General features: G+C 46.4%; 1 protein-coding gene across 4 annotated transcripts in view; it reads left to right on the top strand.

The window, feature by feature from the left end:
* The first annotated feature begins 2,053 nt into the window (after nucleotides 1–2,053).
* The window catches only part of LOC144610892 (protein FAM219B-like), a 35,948-nt gene continuing 12,093 nt past the window's right edge, over nucleotides 2,054–25,908 (top strand). For all 4 annotated transcript variants that reach the window (XM_078429874.1, XM_078429875.1, XM_078429873.1 and 1 more), the window contains exons 1-3: nucleotides 2,054–2,161; nucleotides 15,411–15,510; nucleotides 22,619–22,709. In XM_078429874.1, the coding sequence (XP_078286000.1) occupies nucleotides 2,093–2,161; nucleotides 15,411–15,510; nucleotides 22,619–22,709 (260 nt within the window). In that variant the 5' untranslated portion in view covers nucleotides 2,054–2,092. The remainder of the gene's footprint in view (nucleotides 2,162–15,410; nucleotides 15,511–22,618; nucleotides 22,710–25,908) is intronic.

The raw sequence follows: 25,908 nt of genomic DNA, 5'->3' as shown, positions 1-25,908 counted from the left end.
GTAGCTGGGACGGTGTGGGCATTGGGCCGAAGGGCCTGTTACCACACTGTATCACTCTAAGACACAGCACTTAAAGGAGGAGACGGAGATAGGGAGGTGACAAGGTTGGATTTGGTTGTCCAGCAGTTAGGACACAGAGTTAGTCTGTGTACTTAACTTGAAAAATGGTGGGGAATTTCCAAAATTACTTTTAACTCTATTGAATGTCTCAGCCAGTACAGTGAGTCACTCTGGGATTACTGAATGAGAACAGATGTATGGGATTGCAACTTCACCATATTTACTTTAAAGCAAAACTTAGATGTCAAATAGTGTGCCTAAACTCCAGTGCATTACTGAGGCAGATGCAAGAAACTGCAGATGTGGAATCCTGAGTAAATAATATGCTGTTGGATTAACTCAGCGTGCCAGGCAACGTCTGTGGAGGGAAAGGGCATATAACGTTTTAGGTTGGGACCCATCCTTGGTGGAGGGAAAAATAAAAAGTGCTGGAGTAGTCCAGATGGTCAGGTAGCATCGCTGAATAAGGTTACAGACCCGAATCGCCACCTATCCATGTTCTCATGAGATGCTGTCTGACCTACTGAGTTACTCCAGCATTTTATGTTTCTTGCTCAAGGTTCCAGCATCTGCCGTTCCTTGTCAATGTCAGACTTCAAATGAAGAAGACTGCAAAGGCTGATGAACATTGCCATGGGTACTGACCTTCCCACCATTGACCCTTGCATGAGGGGGCGTGTGATGAATCTTGCGGGCGTCGAGGAGAATATGGACAGAGTACAACATAGGGTTGATGTAAACCATAGGTTAATGTGAATGGATGTTTGACGGTTGACACAAACTCAGTGGGCCGAAGGGTCTTTGTCCATGTTGTGTGATTCTGCTGATGCTGTTCTTCAACTGGGCACCAGATGGCAGAAAGAAATGTTCTCATTCAACACAGGCACAAAATGCTGGAGTAACTCAGCGGAACAGGCAGCATCTATGGATAGAAGGAATGGGTGAGGTTTCAGGTCGAGACCCTTCTTTAGACTGACTGGAGTGTAAACCATCAATTTGCAGTTCCTTCCCATAAATTCTCATTCAACCCACAGTCAATGAAACAGATGCAGATCTGGATTAGTTTATTGTCATGTACAATGAAATTTGCAGTTAGCATGTTATACATAATAATAGTAGTTTAGTTTAGAGATGCAGCACGGAAACAGGCCCTTCGGCCCACCGAGTCTGCACCGACAATGCGATACCAACACACTAACACCAATTTTACATTCATACCAAGCCAATTGGCCTGTAGGGAGGAGAATGTATAAATGGGGAGAATGTACAAACTCCGTACGGATCAAAGATAAAAGATTTTTTGATTTTTTATTTTGAAATGGTACAGACAGCGCCTGCAGTCGGGATTGAACCCGGGTCTAAGAGTATCTTTGGTACAGACAGCGGCCGGAGTCGGGATCGAACCCGGGTCTAAGAGTATCTTTGGTACAGACAGCGGCCGGAGTCGGGATCGAACCCGTGTCTCTGGCGCTGTAAGGCAGTAACTCTAGCGCTGCGCCACCGTGCGGTAGGCAGCCGATACAACAATGAACGCAGCGATGAAAGAAAAGCTGGTGAGTGCAGCCAGGGGGCGGGGGCTGGGTACCACCGTCACGTGATACGGGGCGGGGCCTGAGAGGAGGAGGAGGGGGCGGGGACTCTAATCATACGTCACAGAGAGGCGGGGACTCTATCCGGGTCTGCGCGTTACCGGGATAGGGGGGGGCGGGGACTTAGGTCTACGTCACAGAGGGACGGGGTCTTAGGTATACGTCATGGGGGGCGGGTACTCAAATCTTACGTCGCAGAGGGGCGGGGACTCCGATGACGTCACCAGGAGGGGGCGGGATCTCCGTCACGCGTCTCCAGGGGCGGGGACATGATCACGTCTCCAGGAGGGGCGGGGTCTCCATCACGCGTCTCCAGGAGCGAGGACATAATTACGTCACCAGGAAGGGCAGGATCTCCATCACGCGTCTCCAGGGGCGGGGATATAAATACGTCACGAGGGGCGGACCCGCAGCAGCTGACCGGAAGTGCCGAGCGCGGGGCGATGGAGGCGGCGGAGCTTCAGCGGCCGTTGGATGGCGCGCAGCCGCAGCAGCAGCCCCCCGGGCCCTCGGTAATGGCGGCGCCGGGGGCAGGGGTACGGGGCACTCACGATGGGGCGCTCCTCCCGGGGTTTGGGGTCTCTCCCACTCCCCCCCTTATCTTGGGGTCCCCCCTCCCGGTTTTGGGGGAGCGCTCCTAGTTTTGGGGCCTTCCCTCTGACAGTTTGGGGGTCGCGCCTCGCTCTGCTGGTAATGCGGTCGGTTTGGGGGTGCGCGCATCAATGTTTTGAACAGTTTGGGGGTGCACCTCCAAGACTGTGTGTGTGTATGTGGGGGCGCACCTCTAAGACTGTGTGTATGGGGCGCACCTCCAAGACTGTGTATGGGGGCGCACCTCCACATTTGGGGGTACGCCTCACAAGCTTGGGGTTTGGGGAAACACCTCCACGTTTGGGGGCACAATAACAGGTTTAGTGGTTTGGGGTGCCCCTTTAGGCATGTTGGCCTTCATGACAAGAGATGAGTATAGAAGCAAAGAGGTCCTTCTGCAGTTGTACAGGGCCCTGGTGAGACCGCACCTGGAGTACTGTGTGCAGTTTTGCAAGGTGACTTGGACAGGTTGTGTGAGTGGGCGGATGCATGACAGATGCAGTTTAATGTGGATACGTGTGAGGTTATCCACTTTGGTGGTAAGAATAGGAAGGCAGCATATTATCTAAATGGTGTCAAGTTAGGAAAAGGAGACATACAACGAGGTCTGGGTGTCCTAGTGCATCAGTCACTGAAAGGAAGCATGCAGGTACAGCAGGCAGTGAAGAAAACCAATGGAATGTTGGTCTTCATAACAAGAGGAGTTGAGTATAGGAGCAAAGAGGTCCTTCTGCAGTTGTACAGGGCCCTAGTGAGACCGCACCTGGAGTACTGTGTGCAGTTTTGGTCTCCAAATTTGAGGAAGGATATTCTTGCTATTGAGGGCGTGCAGCCTAGGTTTACTAGGTTAATTCCCGGAATGGTATGACTGTCATATGTTGAAAGACTGGAGCGACTGGGCTTGTTTGTGTACACTGGAATTTAGAAGGATGAGAGGGGATCTTATTGAAACATATAAGATTATTAAGGGATTGGACACGTTAGAGGCAGGAAATGTGTTCCCGATGTTGGGGGAGTCCAGAACATGCAATGGAAGGCATTTAAAGGTCGCATGGATGAACTACAACAAGTGTTCATCCCAGTTTGGCAAAAGAACAAACCAGGAAAGGTAGTGCATCCGTGGCTAACAAAGGAAATCAAGGATAGTATTAAAACAAAAGATGAAGCATACAGATTAGCCAGAAAAAGTAGCATACCAGAGGACTGGGAGAAATTCAGAGTCCAGCAGAGGAGGACAAAGGGCTTAATTAGGAAAGGGAAAATAGATTATGGGGGGAAAACTGGCAAGGAACATAAAAACAGACTGCAAAGTCTTTTATAGATATGTCAAGAGAAAAAGATTAGTTAAGGCAAATGTAGGTCCCTTGCAGTCGGAAACAGGTGAATTGATCATAGGGAACAAGGAGATGGCAGACCAATTGAACAAATACTTTGGTTCTGTCTTCACTAAGGAAGACATAAACCGTCTGCCGGAAATAGCGGGGGACCGGGGGTCTAATGAGATGGAGGAACTGAGGGAAATCCAGGTTAGTCGGGAAGTGGTGTTAGGTAAATTAAATGGATTAAAGGCAGATAAATCCCCAGGGCCAGATAGGCTGCATCCCAGAGTGCTTAAGGAAGTAGCCTCAGAAATAGTGGATGCATTAGTGATAATTTTTCAAAACTCTTTAGATTCTGGAGTAGTTCCTGAGGACTGGAGGGTAGCTAATGTAACCCCACTTTTTAAAAAGGGAGGGAGAGAGAAAATGGGGAATTATAGGCCAGTTAGCCTAACATCGGTAGTGGGGAAAATGCTAGAGTCAGTTATTAAAGATGTGATAGCATTACATTTGGAAAGTGGTGAAATCATCGGACAAAGTCAGCATGGATTTACCAAAGGCAAATCATGTCTGACGAATCTTATAGAATTTTTCGAGGATGTAACTAGTAGAGTGGATAAGGGAGAACCAGTTGATGTGTTATATCTGGACTTTCAGAAGGCCTTCGACAAGGTCCCACTTAGGAGATTGGTGTACAAACTTAAAGCACACGGTATTGAGGGTTCAGTGTTGAGGTGGATAGAAAATTGGTTGGCGGACAGGAAGCAAAGAGTAGGAATAAACGGGTCCTTTTCGGAATGGCAGGCAGTGACTAGTGGGGGAATGGCAGGCAGTGCTGGGACCCCAGTTATTTACAGTGTATATTAATGATTTGGACGAGGGAATTGAATGCAACATCTCTAAGTTTGCGGATGACACAAAGCTGGGTGGCAGTGTTAGCTGCGAGGAGGATGCTAGGAGGCTGCAGAGTGACTTGGATAGATTAGGCGAGTGGGCAAATGCATGGCAGATGCAATATAATGTGGATAAATGTGAGGTTATCCACTTTGGCGGCAAGAACAGGAAAGCAGAGTATTACCTGAATGGTGACCGATTGGGAGAAGGGGAGATGCAACGTGACCTGGGTGTCATGGTGCACCAGTCATTGAAAGCAAGCATGCAGGTGCAGCAGGCAGTGAAGAAAGCGAATGGTATGTTGGCATTCATAGCAAGAGGATTTGAGTTTAGGAGCAGGGAGGTTCTGCTGCAATTGTACAGGGCCTTGGTGAGACCGCACCTGGAGTATTGTGTGCAGTTTTGGTCTCCTAACCTGAGGAAAGATGTTCTTGCCTTAGAGGGAGTACAGAGAAGGTTCACCAGATTGATCCCTGGGATGGCAGGACTTTCATATGAAGAAAGACTGGATAGACTAGGCTTATACTCGCTGGAATTTAGAAGACTGAGGGGGGATCTTATAGAAATATATAAAATTCTTAAGGGGTTGGAGAGGCTAGATGCGGGAAGATTGTTCCCGATGTTGGGGGAGTCCAGAACCAGGGGTCACAGCTTAAGGATAAGGGGGAAGTCTTTTAGGACCGAGATGAGAAAACATTTCTTCACACAGAGAGTGGTGAGTCTGTCGAATTCTCTGCCACAGAAGGTAGTTGAGGCCAGTTCATTGGCTATATTTAAGAGGGAGTTAGATGTGGCCCTTTTTGCTAAAGGGATCAGGGGGTATGGAGAGAAGGCAGGTACAGGCTACTGAGCTGGATGATCAGCCATGATCATATTGAATGGCGGTGCAGGCTCGAAGGGCCGAATGGCCTACTCCTGCACCTATTTTCTATGTTTTCTATGTTTTCTAGAACAAGGGGCCACAGTTTCAGAATAAGGGGTAGGCCATTTAGAACAGAGGTGAGGAAAAACGTTTTCAGTCAGAGAGTTGTAAATCTGTGGAATTCACTGCCTCAGAAGGCAGTGGAGGCCTATTCTCTGGATGCTTTCAAGAGAGAGTTAGATAGAGCTCGTAATGATAGCGGATTCAGGGGGTATGGGGAGAGGCAGGAACGGGGTACTGATTGTGAATGATCAGCCATGATCACATTGAATGGTGGTGCTGGCTCGAAGGGCCGAATGGCCTACTCCTGCACCTATTGTCTATTTAGGTCTGGGGACGGGTTGGGCACGTCTCCTGGTTTTGAAGGATTTTTTTTTGGGGGGGGGGGGGGGGGGCAGATGTATAGGAAGGAACTGCAGATACTGGTTTACACTGAAGATAGACCCAAATTGCTGGAGTAATTCAACAAGACAGGCAGAAGACACCCATTCAACAAGACACCCATTCTTTATCTCCAGAGATGCTGCCTGTCCTACTGAGTTACTCCAGCATTTTGAGTCTATCTTCTGGGGGGCAGGTAGATGTCCTATTTTGGCAATCAGCTTGCTTTGTATTTTTATTCTCTCACTAACCTTCATTTCCGATGCTTTAAGTTTTTACTTGATATTTCATCAGCTCATTTCTATTTCAGTATTTTTCTCTTTGATCACGGCATTTATTGCATTTCACATGCACGTTGAATTTAAAGGTGTAAATTGGATGTTGTGTTCTGATTTGAATTCTGAGATGGATGGATTGAGATTAATTCATTCTTTCTCAGGAGCTTTGAACCAGTGTCTGATTGAGTTCATACTCCAAATTGAGAAGTGTAGTAAGAAACTGCAGATGCTGGTTTAAACCGAAGATAGATGCAAATTGCTGGAGGTACGGGCGGCACGGTAGCGCAGCGGTAGAGTTGCTGCTTTACAGCGAATGCAGCGCCGGAGACTCGGGTTCGATCCTGACTACGGGTGCTGCACTGTAAGGAGTTTGTACGTTCTCCCCGTGACCTGCGTGGGTTTTCTCCGAGATCTTCAGTTTCCTCCCACACTCCAAAGACGTACAGGTATGTAGGTTAATTGGCTGGGTAAAAGTAAAAAAAAAAATTTAAAAAAATTCCCTAGTGAGTGTAGGATAGTGTTAATGTACGGGGATCGCTGGGCAGCACGGACTTGGTGGGCCGAAAAGGCCTGTTTCCGGCTGTATATATATGATATGATGATGATATGATAACAGGCAGCATCTCTGGAGAGAAGGAATGGGTGATATTTTAGGTGGAGACTCTTCAGTCTGTCTGTCTATCCCCAAATTGAGAATATACACTGAGGTACACAGCAAACAGCTATTTTTACATGTCACAAAGTCAGGCAGCATCTCTGAAAAACATGGAAAGAAGGGCCCTGGCCAGAATCGTCACCTGTCCATGTTCTTCAGAGATGCTGCCTGACCCGCTGAGTTATTTCAGCACTTTGTGTCCTTCTGATTAAACCAGCATCTGCAGGTGCTTATTTCTCCAGCTATCTTTCAGCTTTGGTTCTCTCCAAGATTTTGTCCTGCATTTCATGAGAGAGGTTTATGTTGATTCCATTGATACATGCTAAAGATTGCCACTTGGCCAGGATTATTTATGTAGATCCACTGTTTAGAGGTACAACATGACATAAGGTCTTAGCCTATGGAGTCCACGTTGACAATCACACTAGTTTTATGTTATCCCACTTTCCCATTCACTCCCTTCTCAATAAGGGCAATTTGACCTCTGTATCTTCCCTCGGTTTTTAACTGCAGCTTTGCCAATGTTGGGGCCCAACTCCAGAAGTCTCCGCTTCTATTTCCTCTGCTCCACCATCTATTTCTCTGTTGGTGCTTTTTGGTCACTTTGTTTAGCTCTTCTCTGATCATTACATGGAGCCCCTTTTCAACACTGAAAGATTTAGGTGTCAGTTATGATTAAAAGTGATCGGAGCAGAATTCGGCCATTCGGCCCATCAGGTCTACTCCGCCATTCAATCATGGCTGTCTCGTGTCTCTCTCTCCTAACCCCATTCTCCTGCCTTCTCATAACCCCTGAAACCTGTACTGATCAAGAATCTATCTGTCTCTGCCTTAGAAATATCCATTGACTTGGCCTCCACAGCCTGCTGTGGCAAAGAATTCCACAGATTCACCACCCTCTGACTAAAGAAATTCTTCCATCTCCTTTCTAAAGGAATGTCCTTTAATTCTGACGCTATGACCTTTAGTCCTGGACTCTCCCACTAGTGGAAACATCCACTCTATCCAAGCCTTGCACTATTTGGTAAGTTTCAATGAGGTTGCCCCTCATCCTTCTGAACTCCAGATAGTACAGGCCCAGTGCCGACAAACGCTCATTATATGTTAACCCAGGTCGTGGATGAGGCTCTGATTAAGTCGTTACATACATCACTCTCTATCCAGTCATTAATCTACTGCAGTGTCACTTAAATCTTCTTTGCAGCTTATGCATGCTGTACTGTTAATATAAATAGAAGTAAACTAAACTGGAGGTTATTTGGTTATCATGGTGTAGCCACAACATCTGTGGTTGCCTTTGACCCTTCACTAACGTACAGTGACGCAGCGGTAAAGTTGCCTTACAGCGTCAGCGACCCATGTTTGATCCTGACTCTGGGTGTTGAGCGGAGTTTCTACCTTCTCCCTTTGACTGCGTGGGTTTTCTGCGATTTAGATTTTAGATTTAGAGATACAGCGCGGAAACAGGCCCTTCAGCCCACAGAGCCCGCGCCGCCCAGCGATCCCCGCACACTAACACTATCCTACACACACTAGGAACAATTTTTACATTTACCCAGTCAATTAACCTACATACCTGTACGTCTTTGGAGTGTGGGAGGAAACCGAAGATCTCGGAGAAAACCCACGGGGAGAGCGTACAAACTCCGTACAGACGGCGCCCGTGATCAGGATCGAACCCGAGTCTCTGGCGCTGCATTTGCTGTAAGGCAGCAACTCTACCGCTGCGCCACCGTTTTCTCCCATGTTACAAAGATTTGTAGGTTAATTGGCTTCTATAAATTGTACCAAGTGTGGGTACTAGTGTACATGTGATCGCTGGTCGGCGCAGCTTCTGGGCTGAAGGGGCTGTTTACACTCTATCTCTAAACTAAACGTACAAAGTGCAGTCAGATTGTTGACAAGGCCAACCACCTCTGCAACAACAAGCAATTGTGAAAGGCCTTTGACTTTTTCCTATATGTGAAGCATAGGAGCATGCCGTCTTCTCTGTGCAGGGCGGTGGTCCTCAAGTTGGTAATTCTCAAACAGCATCCTTGGGCTTCATTTTAGACAATAGGTGCAGGAGGAGGCCATTCGGCCCTTCGAGCCAGCACCACCATTCAATGTGATCATGGCTGATCATTCTCAATCAGTACCCCGTTCCTGCCTTCTCCCCATACCACCTGACTCCGCTATCCGTAAGAGCTCTTTCTAGCTCTCTCTTGAATGCATTCAGAGAATTGGCCTCCACTGCCTTCCGAGGCAGAGAATTCCACAGATTTACAACTCTCTGACTGAAAAAGTTTTTCCTCATCTCAGTTCTAAATGGCCTACCCCTTATTCTTAAACTGTGGCCCCTTGTTCTGGACTCCCCCAACATTGGGAACATGTTTCCTGCCTCTAACGTGTCCAACCCATTAATAATCTTATAAACATAACACAAAAAGTAAGGAAATTTGTGTTTGGTAGATTATTTCTTTGTTGTAACAATGCTTCTTGGCAATAAATCTTATACTGTTGGAAAACCTGTTTATTTCCCTTTTAAATGGCGCCACATTTGTAAGGAACATGCATTTGTGGGATGAGCAGCAGAGCTGAGTATATGGGTTGCGCCCATGAAAAATTTGCCAAATCTTCTCTGCCAATGCCAAACAGCTTATTCTGCTGTTGCTATTGACTCTTGTTTTGAGCTTCTGGTACCCCCAGGTGCTGACAATCAGGTGCCTGATTGGCACCTGATTGGCAGCATCTGTGAACATGGGCCCTGCTACAGTGGTCAGTAGGTGTCTGCTCCAAGAATCGGCATGCCACGTTTGACTGATCTGGATAGGGCCAGTGCGATAGGGCAACTTCAAACTGGTGTTCCGCAAAACCAAGTTGCGGCATTATTTGGAGTGAGCCCTAGTAACATCTCCAAAGTGAAGGCCAAGTTCCATATAACGGGGGATGTCAGAGACAGGTCGCAAAGTGGGCGTCCCAAGAAGACGACACCCGAAGAAGACCGTTTCCTCACCCTGTCAGCACTTAGGAACCGTAGGCTGTCTTCTACGGATTTGCAGTCAAGATTTGCAGGACGATATGGCCGACGGCTCTCTGCCCAGACAATTCGGAACAGACTGCACGCAGCCGATCTCCGGTCTCGTAGGGCTGCCAGGAGGCCTGCCATGACTGCCCTTCACCGTCAGGCCCGTTTGCGCTGGTGTCGGCAACACGTGCACTGGAACCTGAACATGTGGAGGAACGTTATGTTCAGCGATGAATCCAGATTCTGCCTACGGCAGTTGGATCATAGGGTCAAAGTGTGGAGAAGACGCAGAGAACGCTATGCTGATTGCTGCACCGATAGAGTAAAATCTTTTGGTGGAGGCAGTGTGATGGTGTGGGGCGGCATCTCCCTGACTGGAAAAACGAGGCTTGTCATCATTGGAGGCAATCTCAATGCAGAGAGATATCGAGATGAGATTCTGCAACCAGTGGCAATCCCATATCTCCACAGTCTGGGACCGAACTCTATCCTCCAAGATGACAATGCTCGCCCCCACAGAGCAGGGTTTCTCAGAGACTACCTCCAGAATTTGGGAGTGGAGAGGATGGAATGGCCTGCCAGCAGTCCTGACCTCAACCCCATTGAACACTTGTGGGATCAGCTTGGGCGTGCTGTTCGTGCCAGAGTGACCAACACAACCACGTTGGCTGACTTGCGACAAATGCTGGTTGAAGAATGGGATGCCATCCCACAACAGTGTGTGACCAGGCTGGTGACCAGCATGAGGAGGAGGTGCCAGGCTGTTGTGGCTGTGTATGGCTCTTCCACACGCTACTGAGGCTCCTGTTTATTAAATGAATAAATTGTTAAATTGCCAATATGTCCTGTTTCTTCAGACTTCAATCATCCAATCCACCAAACAACACCGAACAAGAGTCAATGGCAGAATAAGCTGTTTGGCATTGGCAGAGAAGATTTGGCAGATTTTTCATGGGCGCAACCCACATACTCAGCTCTGCTGCTCATCCCACAAATGCATGTTCCTTACAAATGTGGCACCATTTAAAAGGGAAATAAACAGGCTTTCCAACGGTATAAGATTTATTGTCAAGAAGCATTGTTACAACAAAGAAATAATCTACCAAACACAAATTTCCTTACTTTTTGTGCTATGTTTATGTTTTGATAAGATCTCCTCTCATCCGTCTAAATTCCAGTGTATACAAGCCTAGTCGATCCAGTCTTTCAACTTACAACAGTCCCGCCATTCCGGGAATTAACCTAGTAAATCTACGCTGCACTCCCTCAATAGCAAGAATATCCTTCCTCAAATTTTGAGACCAAAACTGCACCCAGTACTCCAGGTGCGGTCTCACTAGGGCCCTGTACAACTGCAGAAGGACCTCTTTGCTCCTATACTCAACTCCTCTTGTTATGAAGACCAACATTCCATTGGTTTTCTTCACTGCCTGCTGTACCTGCATGCTTCCTTTCAGTGACTGATGCACTAGGACACCCAGACCTCGTTGTATGTCTCCTTTTCCTAACTTGACACCATTTAGATAATATGCTGCCTTCCTATTCTTACCACCAAAGTGGATAACCTCACACGTATCCACATTAAACTGCATCTGTCATGCATCCGCCCACTCACACAACCTGTCCAAGTCACCTTGCAACCTCATAGCATCTTCCTCACAGTTCACACTACCACCCAGCTTTGTATCATCTGCAAATTTGCTAATGGTACTTTTAATCCCTTCATCCAATTCATAATAATAACAATATTTTCCTTTATTCGTCCCACACCGGGGAAATTGGATAGCAAGAGATCCACACTGGATAGCAAGAGATCATTCATTATGAATAAAAGTAAAGACAAGGATAAATTGTCATCAGTTTTCTGTGTGTTCTTAACTTACTGTTAACTCATCTGCTGGGAGCAGTGCTGGTTGTGTAGTCTCACAGCAGCGGGAAGGAAGGACCTCCTATATCTCTCCTTCACGCCCTTGGGGTGAAGGAGTCTGTCACTGAAGGAGCTACTCAGTGCAGTGACAGTGTCCTGCATGGGGTGGGAGTCGTCCAGTAGCGATGTTAACTTTGCCATCATCCTCCTCTCTCCCACCATCTGCACTGATTTTGATAATACATTCCCTTGTATTCCTGAAGCCCAAGATTACTATAAGACTAGGTGTGGAGTTTTTTTTCGACATGTTATCTTGAATGCTTGGAGCAAATAACTTCGGCACCATCCACTTAACCTGCAAATCCTTGATGACTTTGGGTGAAGATGGTTGATTGCAGCTGCTGAATCTGCACTCGAGCTGTTTTTGTGCTGCATGCATGCGCTAAAAGCAGTAATTAACATCTCTCCTGGAAAATGGTTCATTAGCACTTCTGTTGCACTCGAACTTTAAACCTTTAATGATAGATTCAGAATGCAAAGCTAGGATTATCATCCTCAATAAAATCAGAGGGGTTTTGTTTCTTTTAAATGAAAACACCTTTTAAAATATTCTGCTACAACTGTGAACAACAGATGTTCTGAGTCTATCTTTGCACGTAATGGCTTGATTTTAAATGCAGACGCTAGGAATTGCAGATGCTGGTTTACAAAGAAAGATGCAAAGTGCTGGAGTAAGTCAGCGGGTCGAGCAGCATCTGTGTCCCTCCTGGATGCACATTTTTCCCTTTCTATTCCACCCTGCCCCTTTCAGCCATATTCCCTCTGGCTTTACATTTCACGCTTCTTCGACATTGAAAAAGTCTGGTCTACCCCGACAGCTGCTGACGACCTTCTACCGCTGCACTATAGAGAGCATCCTAACACATGGCATCCCTGTGTGGTATCCCATAGAGCTCAGGCCATCGGAACACAGCTACCAGCCTTGGAGGGCATCTACAACACATGATGCCTCAGAAAAGCCACCAGCATCCACAAAGACTCCTCACACCCCTGCAACAGTCTGTTCAAACTTCTACCATCGGGCAGATGATACAAGGCCTTCTACGCCCGCACCTCCAGACTCAAGAACAGCTTCATCCCCAGGGCCATAGCTGCTATGAACCGGTCCTGCTGAGCCGGATGGTCACTTCGCACAGTGAACCGGCACAGATCTACTTGCACTTTATTCTGTTTTCAAATTGTTCTAATTTGTTTCATTGGGTTGTTTAAATTAATACTGACTAGCTAATTAATTTATTGCATCGTGTGGGAGGAGCATTCCCAATCTCGTTGTACCCCCGTACAATGACAATGAAGATATATTGTATTGTATCTCCGCATCTCACACTCTTTGTCTTTTTATCTCTGGATTTTGGAGTCATGCAGCGTGGAAGCGTGCCCTTTGGTCCAGCTTGTCCACGCCACATCTAAACGAGTCCCACTTTCCTGCGTTTGGCCCATGACCCGCTAAAACCTCCTCCTTGCCTGTATCCACCTATCACTTGCCAGGATTTGTCCCACCTCTACCTCTCTTCCAGCTTTCTCCCCCCAACCTTAATTAGTCTGAAGAAGGGTCTCGACCCAAAATGTCGCATGTCCATGTTCTCCAGAGATGCTGCTTGACCCGCTGAGTTACTCCAGCTTTTTGAGTTTATCTCCAGCTATCACTTGTCTGACTTTGTACCACCTCTTCTCCACCACCACCACTTACTACAATGAGACTGAAGAAGGGTCTTGCCCAAAATGCCGTCTGTCCATTTCGTTCTACAGATGCTACCTGACCTGCTGAGCTCCCCCAGTATTTGTGTTTTGCCTAAGATTCCAGCATCCGCAGTTCCTTGTGTCTCAGGTTTTATGTGGCTGGTTTCTTTTGATAGTTGTTGACACTCCAGTTGGCAAGTTAAGGTGCTGAGAGGTACATTGCCTCATGGCTGTGAAAAGTTGTGTTAAATATGAAAAGCAATCGCTTGGCTGCCTGGAATGGGGCCAGAGTGTAGAACCAGTTGCAGCTGCTTTTGAAGAAATCCTCCTTGGATCTGAATGGCTAAATGGCGTCCTGGCAGTGTTCTACGGTGGAGAATTTCCAATAGAAAGTCGAGGTGGCGTGGCGGTAGAGTTCTGCCCGGTTCCATCCTGACCAGGGTGCTGCCTGCACGGAGCTTGCACGTTCTCCACGTGACCACGTGGGCTTTCTCCAGTTTCCACCCACACTCCAAAGACGCACATGTTGGTAGGTTAATTGGCTTGGGGAAAATTTGTAAATTGTCCCCAGTCTGTAGGATAGTGTTAGTGTGCGGGGGTGGTAGCTGGTCAGCGCGGACTCGGTGGGCTGAAGGGCCTGTTTCCGTGCTGTATCTAAAGTCTTTTATTGCAGCAAGAATGAGGCAACTTCAAGTCCCCCGATTGGGTGGCGTTTGCATTTCCTTAGTTCACTTGTTATTTTTGTTTAAACAGCATTCTGAGCAATGTAAGAAAATAACTGCAGATGCTGGTACAAATCGAAGGTATTTATTCACAAAATGCTGGAGTAACTAGAAGGGTCTCGACCCGAAACGGCGCCCATTCCTTCTCTCCTGAGATGCTGCCTGACCTGCTGAGTTACGCCAGCATTTTGTGAATAAATACCTTCTGAGCAATGTGGCTTCCGTGAACCTGAATCTCTTTACACCCAGCATGAGTTACTAGGTCAGTAACTCAGTAGATGTGGAGATGATGGTCTCTTGAATGAGAATCTAGACCTATGGATCATAGTTTAAAAATAAGAGATCGCTCATTTAAGACAATGGGATTGTTTTTTTTCCACTTCCAGCACTAAGTCAATGAAACTCTCTTCGTAAAGGGAGAAGAAACATTTTTTGAATATCTTTAAGGCTGAGGTAGGCAAAAAATGCTGGGGTAACTCAGCGGGTCAGGCAGCATCTCTGGAGAGAAGGGATGGGTGACGTTTCGGGTCGAGACCCGAATCTCGATCCGAAATGTCACCCATTCCTTCTCTCCAGAGATGCTGCCTGACCCGCTGAGTTACCCCAGCATGTTTTTTTATCTACCTTCGATTTATACCAGCATCTGCAGTTTTTTTCGTACACTTTAAGGCTGAGGTGGTGGGTTTATGATAAGGACCGGATGGAAAATTTTGGGATAGAGTCATAGAGTGATACAGCATGGAAACAGGCCCTTTGGCCCAACTTGCCCACACTGACCAACATGTGGCAGCTTCACTAGTCCCACCTGCCCACGTTTGGTTCATATCCCTCCAAACCTGTCCTATCCATGTACCTGTCGAACTGTTTCTCAAATGTTGGGATAGTCCCAGCCTTACCCACCTCCTCTGGCAGCTTGTACCATACACCTACCACCCTTTGTGTGAAAAAGTTACCCCCTCAGATTCCTATTAAATATTTTCCCCTTCACCTCAAACCTATGCCCTCTGGTCCTCGATTTACCTACTGTGCATCTACCCGATCTAATCCTCTCTTGATTTTATACACCTCAATAAGATCACCCTGTAACTTAGACCCCCTAGCCCTGACAACATCCTCGTAAATGGTCTCTGTACTCTTTCCAGCTTGTTGACAACTTTCCTATAACATGGTGCCCTGAACGGAACACAATACTCTAAATGCGGCCTACCAACGTCTTATACAACTGCAACGTGACCTCCCAACTTCTATACTCGGTTTGCGCCTGGATCAGTCATTGTCTTATTGGATGATAGGAACAGATTCAATGGGCAGAGTGGCCTTTTGGAAGGAGGTGACTTGCTTTGCAAAGAGTGTTTTCTCATCTCCCTTATTTCTTCCGTTTAAAGGGCTACAGCAAAAGTTGGAAAAATGAGACTGCCTTCAAGATGAATGAGAAGAAGAAGCTGCCGACCAGCACCAGAACTTCTTCACTACATCTCAAATTACGTGAGTCGCAAGCTAGCTGATCAAGTGAAGCTGTCCAGGCACTTGAGCCCTTTGGACACTGTATAATCTCACAGGCTGCAGATAGCAATGGTAACCTGATAGTGCACGCTAGCATGTGTCATCTTGTCTGAATCCAAGATCTTATTTCTTTTTTTTTTGCATATCTTTCATTCATTTGTTCTGCATCTCGCTACATCACTGTCTCTATATCCCTCGTTTCCCTTTCCTCTGACTCTTGGTCTCGACCCGAAACATCACCTACTCTTTTTCTCCAGAGATGCTTTTTGACCGGCTGAGTTACTCCAGCATTTTGTGTCCATATCTTATTTCAAAGGTAGGCCACATTCCAGTCTTCTGGGCCTGTGGTCATTCCTAATGCATGAGGCTTGATGGTACCAATATGCTTATCACTGAAATGAATAGGTTTATTGATTCACCCAACCCATAGCACAGGGCACTTACCCATTGTAAACCTTGATGCTTTTCAGCTGTGAATTATGTAATTGTGGAGTCTGGGCTCATTGGCTGACAGGAGTGAGAAACTCTGGGGAATTTTTAGCTCTCATTTCTTGTGCTTTAGAGTCTGAAGTGGAAGGGTGAGATGTGAAAAAGACAGATCAAGGCAGACAATGAGAAGGAAATGTAGACTGGTTCATTGTTAGTGGCGGGGAAGGTGACATGGAGGCATACAATCAGTTAAATTAATCGGAAGGACAGTGAAACTAGTCGGAGAACTAAGGTGGGGGAGGGACAGAGAGGGGGAAAGCAAGATTACTTGAAGTTAGAGAAGTCAATGTTCTTACCGCTGGGGTGCAAGCTGCCCAAGTGAAATATGAGGTGCTGTTCCTCCAATTTGCGTTGGGCCTCACTCTGACAATGGAGGAGACCTAGGACAGAAAGGTCTATGTGGGGATGGGAAAGGGAATTAAAGATCGCCCAGTCTACGTTTGGTCTCGCGACGTATATAAGAGTCCACGTCTTGAACAGCGGATACAGTAGATGAGGTTGGAGGAGGTGCAAGTGAACCTCTGCCTAACCTGAAAGGACGCACCATGTCCTAACCCTTGATGTTGACCGCGCGGGAGGCCAAGCACAGAAAGGTCAGCGTGGCAATGGGAGGGGGAGTTAATGCGACCCCTATGGTGGGGGGGTGGGGGTAAAAGAATGGGGAGTACTTTGTAGTTGGGTAAGGACTTCTAGGACTTTGACCCTGTACCATTGCAGGAATTGTATGTCCTCAGACCAGGACAGCGTGTGATTTGGGGGGGGGGGGGGGGGGGGGGCGTGTTGTAGTGAGATTTTGTTCCTGGCTCGCTTCTGTTGAGGGTATCAGCCCCCGGGCCAGTGGAGTCGGCAACCTCATTAATTATTCTGGTTGCCATCTACGTGCTGTCGTCTCTGTCTGCCTCCTGTTTCCTTGTACGGTTGTGGGATTTGGGAATCTAAGCCGTGATGCACTCGGGAGGTGTGCGCCTTCGTTATGTTTGAAAGCAGAGATGCCAACGTCAGAGGCGGGACGGTTACTGGCGTGATTTATCATCTCTGTGCACACACTAAGTACAATGCTGAAGATAGACACCAAATGCTGGAGTAACTCAGCGGACCAGGCAGCATCTCTGGAGAGAAGGAACGGGTGACGTTTTGGGTCGAGTCTGAAGAAGGGTCTTGACCCAAAAAGTCACCCATTCCTTCCCTCCCGAGGTGCTGCCTGTCCTGCTGAGTTACTCCAGCATTTTGTGTCGATCTTTGGCGTAAACCAGCATCTGCAGTTTCTTCCTACACAAGTGCCAATACCTATAAACTGACGCGACTGATAAAACTGAGCTTCCCATTGTAAAAGTACAAAATCTCAAAAGAGCCACTCTGTTCGTACCCTTCCTGCCATCTATGATGGTGCTTCATAAACCTCCTCTGCTAAATTAGCTCTTCACATCACGTTTAAAATTCTCTCTCCAATCCCCAAAGTGATCTGAAAGATTGCCAAAGGCAAGGTATGAATTGGCCCTGTAATTAACTCAAATTATCAAGTGAAATTGGCTGTTATTATGGTCTCAGAACTTCCTCCTCACATTTTAAGTATGAATCATTGTTCTGTACCCTGTTAAAATAACAGCTTAAATTGGCTCCTCTCCCAGCCCTTGGAAACTCTGCCAGAAGAATCTTGAGGCAATATTAAAACCTACCAATACTGACAACTTCTACCTACTCTGGCATTGCACCTCCTAGAACCAGAAGAGCTGTAGCCAGTCAAAAAGAACGCCTCAGACAATCAGAGGATGAAAGACCCCCCCTTTGCTACCTCAGCGTTTGAAATCACGCAGAAGTTTCCTCTCTTTTGTCCATCCCCTGGACTGCAGTGCATCGTCCGGAAGGCTCAAACTCTGGGAAGAGAGACTAGAGAAATCTCCGGAAGACACTCACATGGCAATCGACCCCTCTGAGAAACTCTCACCAGGTTCCGAACATCCGTGGATAACCTGGCGCAGTCTCAACAGACTGCGGACAGGCGTGGGGAGGAGCAGATCGAACGTGGTGAAGTGGGGATGTACTGAAGATGCGGCAGAGTACGAGTGTGGACGGGGCCTCCAGACTATGGAACATCTCCTGAGCTGTGACGTGCTGCACGACACACGCACTGTAAAGGATCTTGCAGAGGCCAACCACGTGGCACTAACATTTGCTCGCTATTGGCAAACAGTTGTGTGGTGACACGAAATAATGATAATTGTTGCAGTTGTCCTTCGGAGTGGTTTGGGGTTGTGAGGCGGTGTGAAATGGCCAAATGAGGACTGGATCCAAATACAAACGTTGTGTTTCGCAATATTTCTTGCGCAAGGAAAAGTCGGAATTCTGCATTACTTGGTCAATGGTGCAAGTATCCAAGTAGAAATGTTCAGACATCTTCCAGCATCTGCAGTTCCTTGTGTCCTTGCTTCAGTTTGCTCTTTCTCGGTGTAAAACAATATTGTTTTACATATTAAAACAAACAAGGGAGAAATATTCAACCGCACTGTAGTCCTGCATTCAAAGGCTTTGGTTCCCCTGGCGTATGTCTGGAGGAAATGAGAATCTTCTTGTGAATCTGCTGCTAGACTAGGTTATTGATCACCCGGAGGTGTTTGCTCTGACTGCTGTTCTCCTCTGTAGGTGCAGGGCGATATGGAAGGCAAGCACAGAGTGTGCGCTCAAATGCTTGAGGGCTTCCCTGCTGAGCACTGTAGGGATTACAACACGAGTTGGATAACATAAATAATTGCTGTTGGTTCTAATGATGTGTAATTGCTAAGTTTTGATACTGGGAAAATCCTTAGTCCACCCAAAACAGAAAAATGCAGACCTGTTTAACTTTTGTCGGAGTTAGCTGTTCAGTGAAAGGCGGCTTAAAATGGTGAGGCAGTAAACAGTGAAAAATGAGCGTAGAATAGAATTAGCAGCAGTCTACTGTGCAAACACGTGGGGCTTTACAAAGCTGTATAAAATGAACCACTTTTAAAGAAGCTCTATTGCTTTCCTGGAGAAGGGAAGTCATTAATTGAAACTGTAAACGCGGAATCTGAAGATTTATTCTAGAGGAAATAAGTGACTAGTATCCATTAAAGTCCAACACAGCCAATCTGTGACTGAAATGTGGGGTATAGATGGAACAGAGAAAAGTGCAGCACAAGAACAGGTTGTGCCAATGGATATTTATAAGGCAGATATAGATTATTGATTAGTGCGGGTGTTGGGGGTTATGGGGAGAGGGCAGGAGAATGGGGTTAGGAGGGAGAGATGGATCAGCCATGATTAAATGGCGGAGTGGACTTGATGGGCTGAATGGTCTAATTCTTCTCCTATTACTTACGACCTTATAAACATGATGTCAAGTTAAACTAATATCACTGCCAGCAATTGATCCATGTATAAAATCATGAGTGTATAAAATCATGAGGGGAATAGATGGGGTGAATGGATCTTTTGAGGTTTCTGGTTGAAACCCTGCATCGAGACTGAGGGGAGATAGCTGAGGATGCTTCAGATCTCTGCTGAGAGGTCACAGAATTACATTCCAGTGTCTTTATTGGGAGAGGAATGATGTTTCCCAACGTGCTCTGAAGAAGTAAATCCAAGGCCAAAAGCTGCAATTTAAGAATGAAAAGATCGCCCTCTGGATCAGATTCTCAAGTTGGTGTCGAGATAAATTGCTGGCCTTACTAGTTGTTCAAATGCATTAGTTTGAAAAAGATCAACAGCATTCACTTTGGGGCAATTAATCTGAGAGGAACCTTTGGCGATTAAACTGTTCAATATAAGAGAACAAACCAACAAAGGAAAATATATTGCAGCAATTGGAAATCTGTCTTGAAACTTCAAAAGGAATTATTTCCTTCATTGCTGGAGGTGAGAGATCATCGATTGCTGGACATGATACACTGCACAAACTTAAACCGTTCTATAGTCCCTTGGTTTACGTAGGAAGGAACTGCAGAAGCTGGTTTAAACTGAAGATAGACACAAAAAGCCGGAGCAACTCAGCACCTGGAGGCTTCCTTTGGCAAAGTAAGATTATTCAGTCGGGCTATCTTGACTTGACTTGATTGCCTACGTGCAGGATGGAACTGCAGATGCTGGTTTTAAACCAAAGATAGCCACAAAACGCTGGAGTAACTCAGCGGGTCAGACAGCATCTCTGGAGAAAAGGAATAGGCGTCGTTTCGGATCGAGACCCTTCTTCAGACCAGTCTCGACTGTTCTGAAGAAGGGTCGTGACCCGAAACATCACCTATCCCTTTTCTCCAGAGATGCTGCCTGACCCGCTGAGTTACTCCAGCTTTTTTTGGCCATCTAAGTTTCTCGGTTCTTTGGTATAGTCATGACAAACAATGGAAGACAAAGTACACTTAGATTATTTATATTGTGAAGTTTGAATTGATGTTTTCCAAGTTGCCCAAGTTGATTTTGTTTTTTGAGCATCGAGACACAGTTGGCATTGTTTGTCTCGCATCAGTTCAATGTAATCCCACTTTCTCATCCACTCCCTACACACATTAGGGTCGATTTTTTTTTTTTACAGATGCCCGTTTACCTGAAGATAGTCACAAAAAAACCTGGAGTAACTCAGTGGGTCAGGCAGCATCTCCGGAGAGAAGGAATGGGTGACATTTCGGGTTGAGATCCTTCAGACCATTAACCTGGATGGATATACAGTGCAATTTCCTGCAAAATGTGAACTCAGCAGGGCAGGCAGCATCTGAAGAAGGGTCTCGACCCGAAACGTCACCCATTCCTCCTCTCCAGAGATGCTGCCTGTCCCGCTGAGTTACGCCAGCATTTTGTGTCTATCTTCAGTTTTAACCAGCATCTGCAGTTCCTTCCTACACAATCCTCTAGATGAACATTGCAGGCCGTGCAGCATCTGTGGATAGCTCCAGGCAGTAGTTTGCCTCATTTTGCTCCAACTCTTTGAAAGCTATTCAATAAGAAGGAAGAAGGGTCTTGACCCAAAATATCACCCATTCCTTCTCTCCTGAGATGCTGCCTGACCTGCTGAGTTACTCCAGCATTTTGTGAATAAATACCTGCATCTGCAGTTATTTTCTTACAATAAGAAGGCACACTTATTGGCCAGGACCACAGTCTAAGATTAAAGGGGAGGCCATTTAAAACTGGGATGAGAAAAAACTTTTTCACCCAGAGAGTTGCGAATCTGTGGAATTCTCTGCCACAGAGGGCAGTGGAGGCCAATTCACTGGATGAATTTAAAAGAGAGTTAGATAGAGCTCTAGGGGCTAGCGGAATCAAGGGATATGGGGAGAAGGCAGGCACGGGTTACTGATTGTGGATGATCAGCCATGATCACAATGAATGGCGGTGCTGACTCGAAGGGCCGAATGTTCTCCTCCTGCACCTATTTTCTATGTTTCTGTGCTTACCATGTCCTGTGTTAATAGACCTTGGTGCTGGGCAATGCGTTGGGTGATGATTGTGCACATGGCTTTCTAACCGTGCGAACATGTACAAGGAAAGTCATCCCTCCAAGTGCCCAGAGTTCACTCTTGAAAATCCCAGCAGCAGGAAAGTTTACAGCTAAGTGACATTAGCTTCTGTGCAAGTTAGAAGGGCAAATTAATCTGCAATCCCGCACATCTTTGGGATGCGGGAGGAAGCGGGAGCACCCGGACCAAACCCATGTTTCCCAGAATTCAGAATTACCTTTATTGTCATCCAAAAATCAGGTCTTTTGGACGAGATTTCGTCACCCACAGTCCAACAATAGAGCAATAAAATAAGCAAATTACACAACCCCAACCAACACAAAACACAAAACAAAAAGAAACATCCATCACAGTGAGTCTCCTCCAGTCACCTCCTCACTGTGATGGAAGGCCAGAATGTCTTTTCTCTTCCCCTGCCGTCTTCTCCCGCGGTCAGGCAGTTGAACTTGCCACGTTCCAGGCCGCGCCGGACGGTGAAAGGTCTGCAGCGGGCCAACCCAAGCCCCGCGATCCGGTGCGGGCGGTGCGGGTGTGAAGAGCTCCACACTTTTAAATCTCTACTCCTATATGTACACTGTGAATGGCTCGATTGTCATGTATTGTCAGTAGACAATAGGTGCAGCACCGCCATTCAATGTGATCACGGCTGATCATCCACAATCAGTACCCCGTTCCTGCCCTCTCTCCATACCCCCTGACTCCACTATCCTTAAGAGCTCTATCTAACTCTCTCTCTTGAAAGCATCCAGAGAATTGGCCTCCACTGCCTTCTGAGGCAGAGAATTCCACAGATTTACAACTCTGAGTGAAAAGGTTTTTCCTCATCTCCGTTCAAAATGGCCTACCCCTTATTCTTAAACTGTGGCCCCTGGTTCTGGACTCCCCCAACATTGGTAACATGTTTCGTGCCTCTAGCGTGTCTTTCTGCTGATTGGTTTATCACGCAACAAAAGATTTTCAATGTGACAGTAAACAGAAATCGACTGAAATGTAGTCACAGGAAGGACGTGCTTATTCCCCAAAGAAGGGATGGAACCTGGGTCTCTGGCACTGTGAGGCAGCAGCTCTACCAGCTACACCACTGTGCCACTCTCTGTCCAAGTTGAAATTTGTCTTGCTTTTCCCTTTTGCAGAGAAGCATCGAGAATTGGTCAAGAGGGTTCTCAGGAAGAAAGCAATGGCTGGTGGTCCAGTCTTACACCAGCCCAAGTCTGGAACTAAAAGGTTAGTCATCCTGCTCTGCTACAGCACGACCGTAAGCTACTGTGACACAGAGGAGCAATCTTTTAGGAAATTAATTTAATGGGAATGAAAACTACCTCCTCCATCAAAAAAAAACATTTAGTAGAAAGCATTGCATCACAGGGTGACTCGGTGTCAGCCTGACAGCACCCCTGGAGAGAAGGAATGGGTGACGTTTCGGGTCGAGACCCTACTTCAGAAAGACGGGTCTCAATCCGAAACGTCACCCGTTCCTTCTCTCCAGAGATGCTGCCTGTCCCGCTGAGTTACTCCAGCATTTTGTGTCCACCTTCTGTGTGAACCAGCATCTGCAGTTCCTCCCTGCACAGTATCTGAGCCTGTTTGCTGGCACCTTCAGCAATTACAGGCAAGTCTGGTCGGTTCTGAAATTGCTAGACAGAATTACAGAGGAGGCACTTCAGAAAAACAAGATGACGAATCCTCTCCACTTATCTACTCCCGTCCCTCCTCATCTAATTGTTGTGTTGACTCTTGTTGACCCAGCACACTCTATGATGTAAAATCTTGTGTTCTGAAATAGCTGCAAGGGATATATTAATATCTTTGTTGTTCTCGGTCATCTTGTTGTCTCTTTTCCTTCCTCCGTACCATGCATGATCATCTCCCTCGTGCCACAAAATGCTGGAGTAACTCAGCGGGTCAGGCAGCATCGCTGGAGAGAAGGAATGGGTGACGTTTCGGGTCGAGACCCGTCAAGGGTCTCGACCCGAAACGTCACCCATTTCTTCTCTCCAGCGATGCTGCCTGACCCGCTGAGTTACTCCAGCATTTTGTGATACCTTCGATTTGTACCAGCATCTGCAGTTATTTTCCTACACAATCTCCCTCGTGCCATTATTCGGCGGATGCAACAGGCTCCTCGGCCCACCGAGCCCATGCCGACCATCGGTCACCCGTTCACACCAGGCCCATGTTATCCCACTTTCGTATCCACCACCTACACACGAGGTAGACACGAAAAGCTGGAGTAACTCAGCGGATCAGACGGAATCTCTCGAGACCTGAAATGCCACATTCCTTTTCTCCAGAGATGTTGCCTGACATGCTGAGTTACTCCAGTTTTTTGTGTCTTATCTTCAGTTTAAACCAGCATCTGCAGTTTCTTCGACATACAAGGGGCTAATTACAGAGGCATATTAACCTACAAATCTTCAAATTGGATTAAAGGACATATTTTTCTCTATCAGTATCATGTCCCAAGTCAAGTTATTGGTTATAATTTTTGATATTTTTGTTATTTGGCAGTGTTCCATCATAAACCCATCATCTGTGTGATTAATTGTTCTTGGTTAGTATTTGCGATTGCAAGTTCCACATTCTCACCACTTTTACTAAAGAGGTTTTTGCAGAATTCTGCATTGTTCAAATAAATTCTAGGAGCAAAATTAGGCCATTCGGCCCGTCGAGTCTACTCCACCATTCAATCATGGCTGCTTTATCTTTCCCTCTCAACCCCATTCTCTTGCCTTCACCCCATAACCCCTGAAAGAAGAAATCAAGAGGTAAAGCATCTTAACTAAGTGCGTCAGGATTTCTCACCATTTGCTTCTGAATTTCTTATTTGAGGTTTTGTCAATAACGTTCTGTTTGGGGGAAGATATTCTTATGTAAATCGTAGTTGAGCTCAAGTGAAGCATTTATTCTTTACATTGATTTTGGTTGGTGAACCAGAAGAATAAATTAAACTGATTCACTGCCTTTTAGACATTTCCTGATTTTTAATATGTTGTAAATTGTGATTTCTGATTAAGGTTTTTTTAAAACATTTGTGCATCCCTCTAAAGATAGTTTAAGATATTTGTCACATACACATACAAGATGTGCAGTGAAATGAAAGTGGCAATGCCTGCGGATTGTGCAAAAACATTACAATTACAGCACAAAAATTAAAATTAATACAGAAAAAAATGTAGTCCCTGGAGATATAATAGCTAACAGTCCCGATGGCCTGTGGGAAGAAACTCCGTCTCCTCTCCGTTTTCACAGCGTGACAGCGGAGGCGTTTGCCTGACCGTAGCATCTGGAACAGTCCATTGTTCCCCATAATCTTGGTCCCCCATAATCTTGCTTGTTCTCGATCTACACCTCCTGATGTATAGGTCCTGCAGGGGGGCGAGTGTAGTTCCCATGGTGCGTTCTGCGTGAACGCACTACTCTCTGCAGGGCCTTCCTGTCCTGGGCAGAGCTGTTCCCAAACCAGACTGTGATGTTGCCGGACAGGATGCTCTCTACAGCCCCAAAGTAGAAGCAATGAAGGATCCTCAGACACTGAATTTCCTCAGCTGTCTGAGGTGGTAAAGGCGCCAGTGCGGCAATGTGTGTTGTTCATGTCAGATCCTCTTTGATGTGGATTCCCAGGTATTTAAAGCTGCTCACCTTCAAAAGGTGAAAATATATCGTCTTTAAATCTGACAGGGCTAAAAGGTGTGTGGCACGGTGGCGCAGCGGTAGGGTTGCTGCCTAATAGCGGGTTCGATCCTGACTACGGGTGCTGTCCATTCAGAGTTTGTACGTTCCCCCTGTGACCTGCATGGGTTTTCTCTGGTTTCCTCCCACACTCCAGGTTTGTAGGTTAAGTCAAGTCAAGTCAAGTCAAGTCAAGTCAAGTCAAGTCAAGTCAAGTCAAATTTATTTGTCACATACACATACTCGATGTGCAGTGAAATGAAAGTGGCAATGCCTGCGGGTTGTGCACAAAAAGAATTACAGTTACAGCACATAAATAAAGTTAATAAGTTACTAAACATAGCACAAAAAGTGTCGACAAAAATTTAGTCTCTGGGGTTATCAAACTTGACAGTCCTGATGGCCTGTGGGAAGAAGCTCCGTCTCATCCTCTCCGTTTTCACAGCGTGACAGCGGAGGCGTTTGCCTGATCGTAGCATCTGGAACAGTCCGTTACTGGGGTGGCAGGGGTCCCTCATGATCTTGCTTGCTCTGGATCTGCACCTCCTGATGTATTTGGCTTCTGTAAAATTATAACTTGTCCCTCGTGTGTGTGTGGGATAGTGCTAGTGAACGGGGTGGTCATTGGTCGGTGCGGACTTGGTGGGCCGAAGGGCCTGTTTCCCCGCTGCATTTCTACAGTCTAAAAGTAAACATGAAAGAAGTGGTAAATTTAAGTTTAAAAAAAAAAAAAATTATTATGAAATTGCAAGTT

Source organism: Rhinoraja longicauda, chromosome 38 (assembly GCF_053455715.1).
Source record: "Rhinoraja longicauda isolate Sanriku21f chromosome 38, sRhiLon1.1, whole genome shotgun sequence".
NCBI lineage: Eukaryota > Metazoa > Chordata > Chondrichthyes > Rajiformes > Arhynchobatidae > Rhinoraja > Rhinoraja longicauda.
Note: the sequence above shows the minus strand (reverse complement) of the source record. Positions and strands in the feature narration are given on the sequence as shown.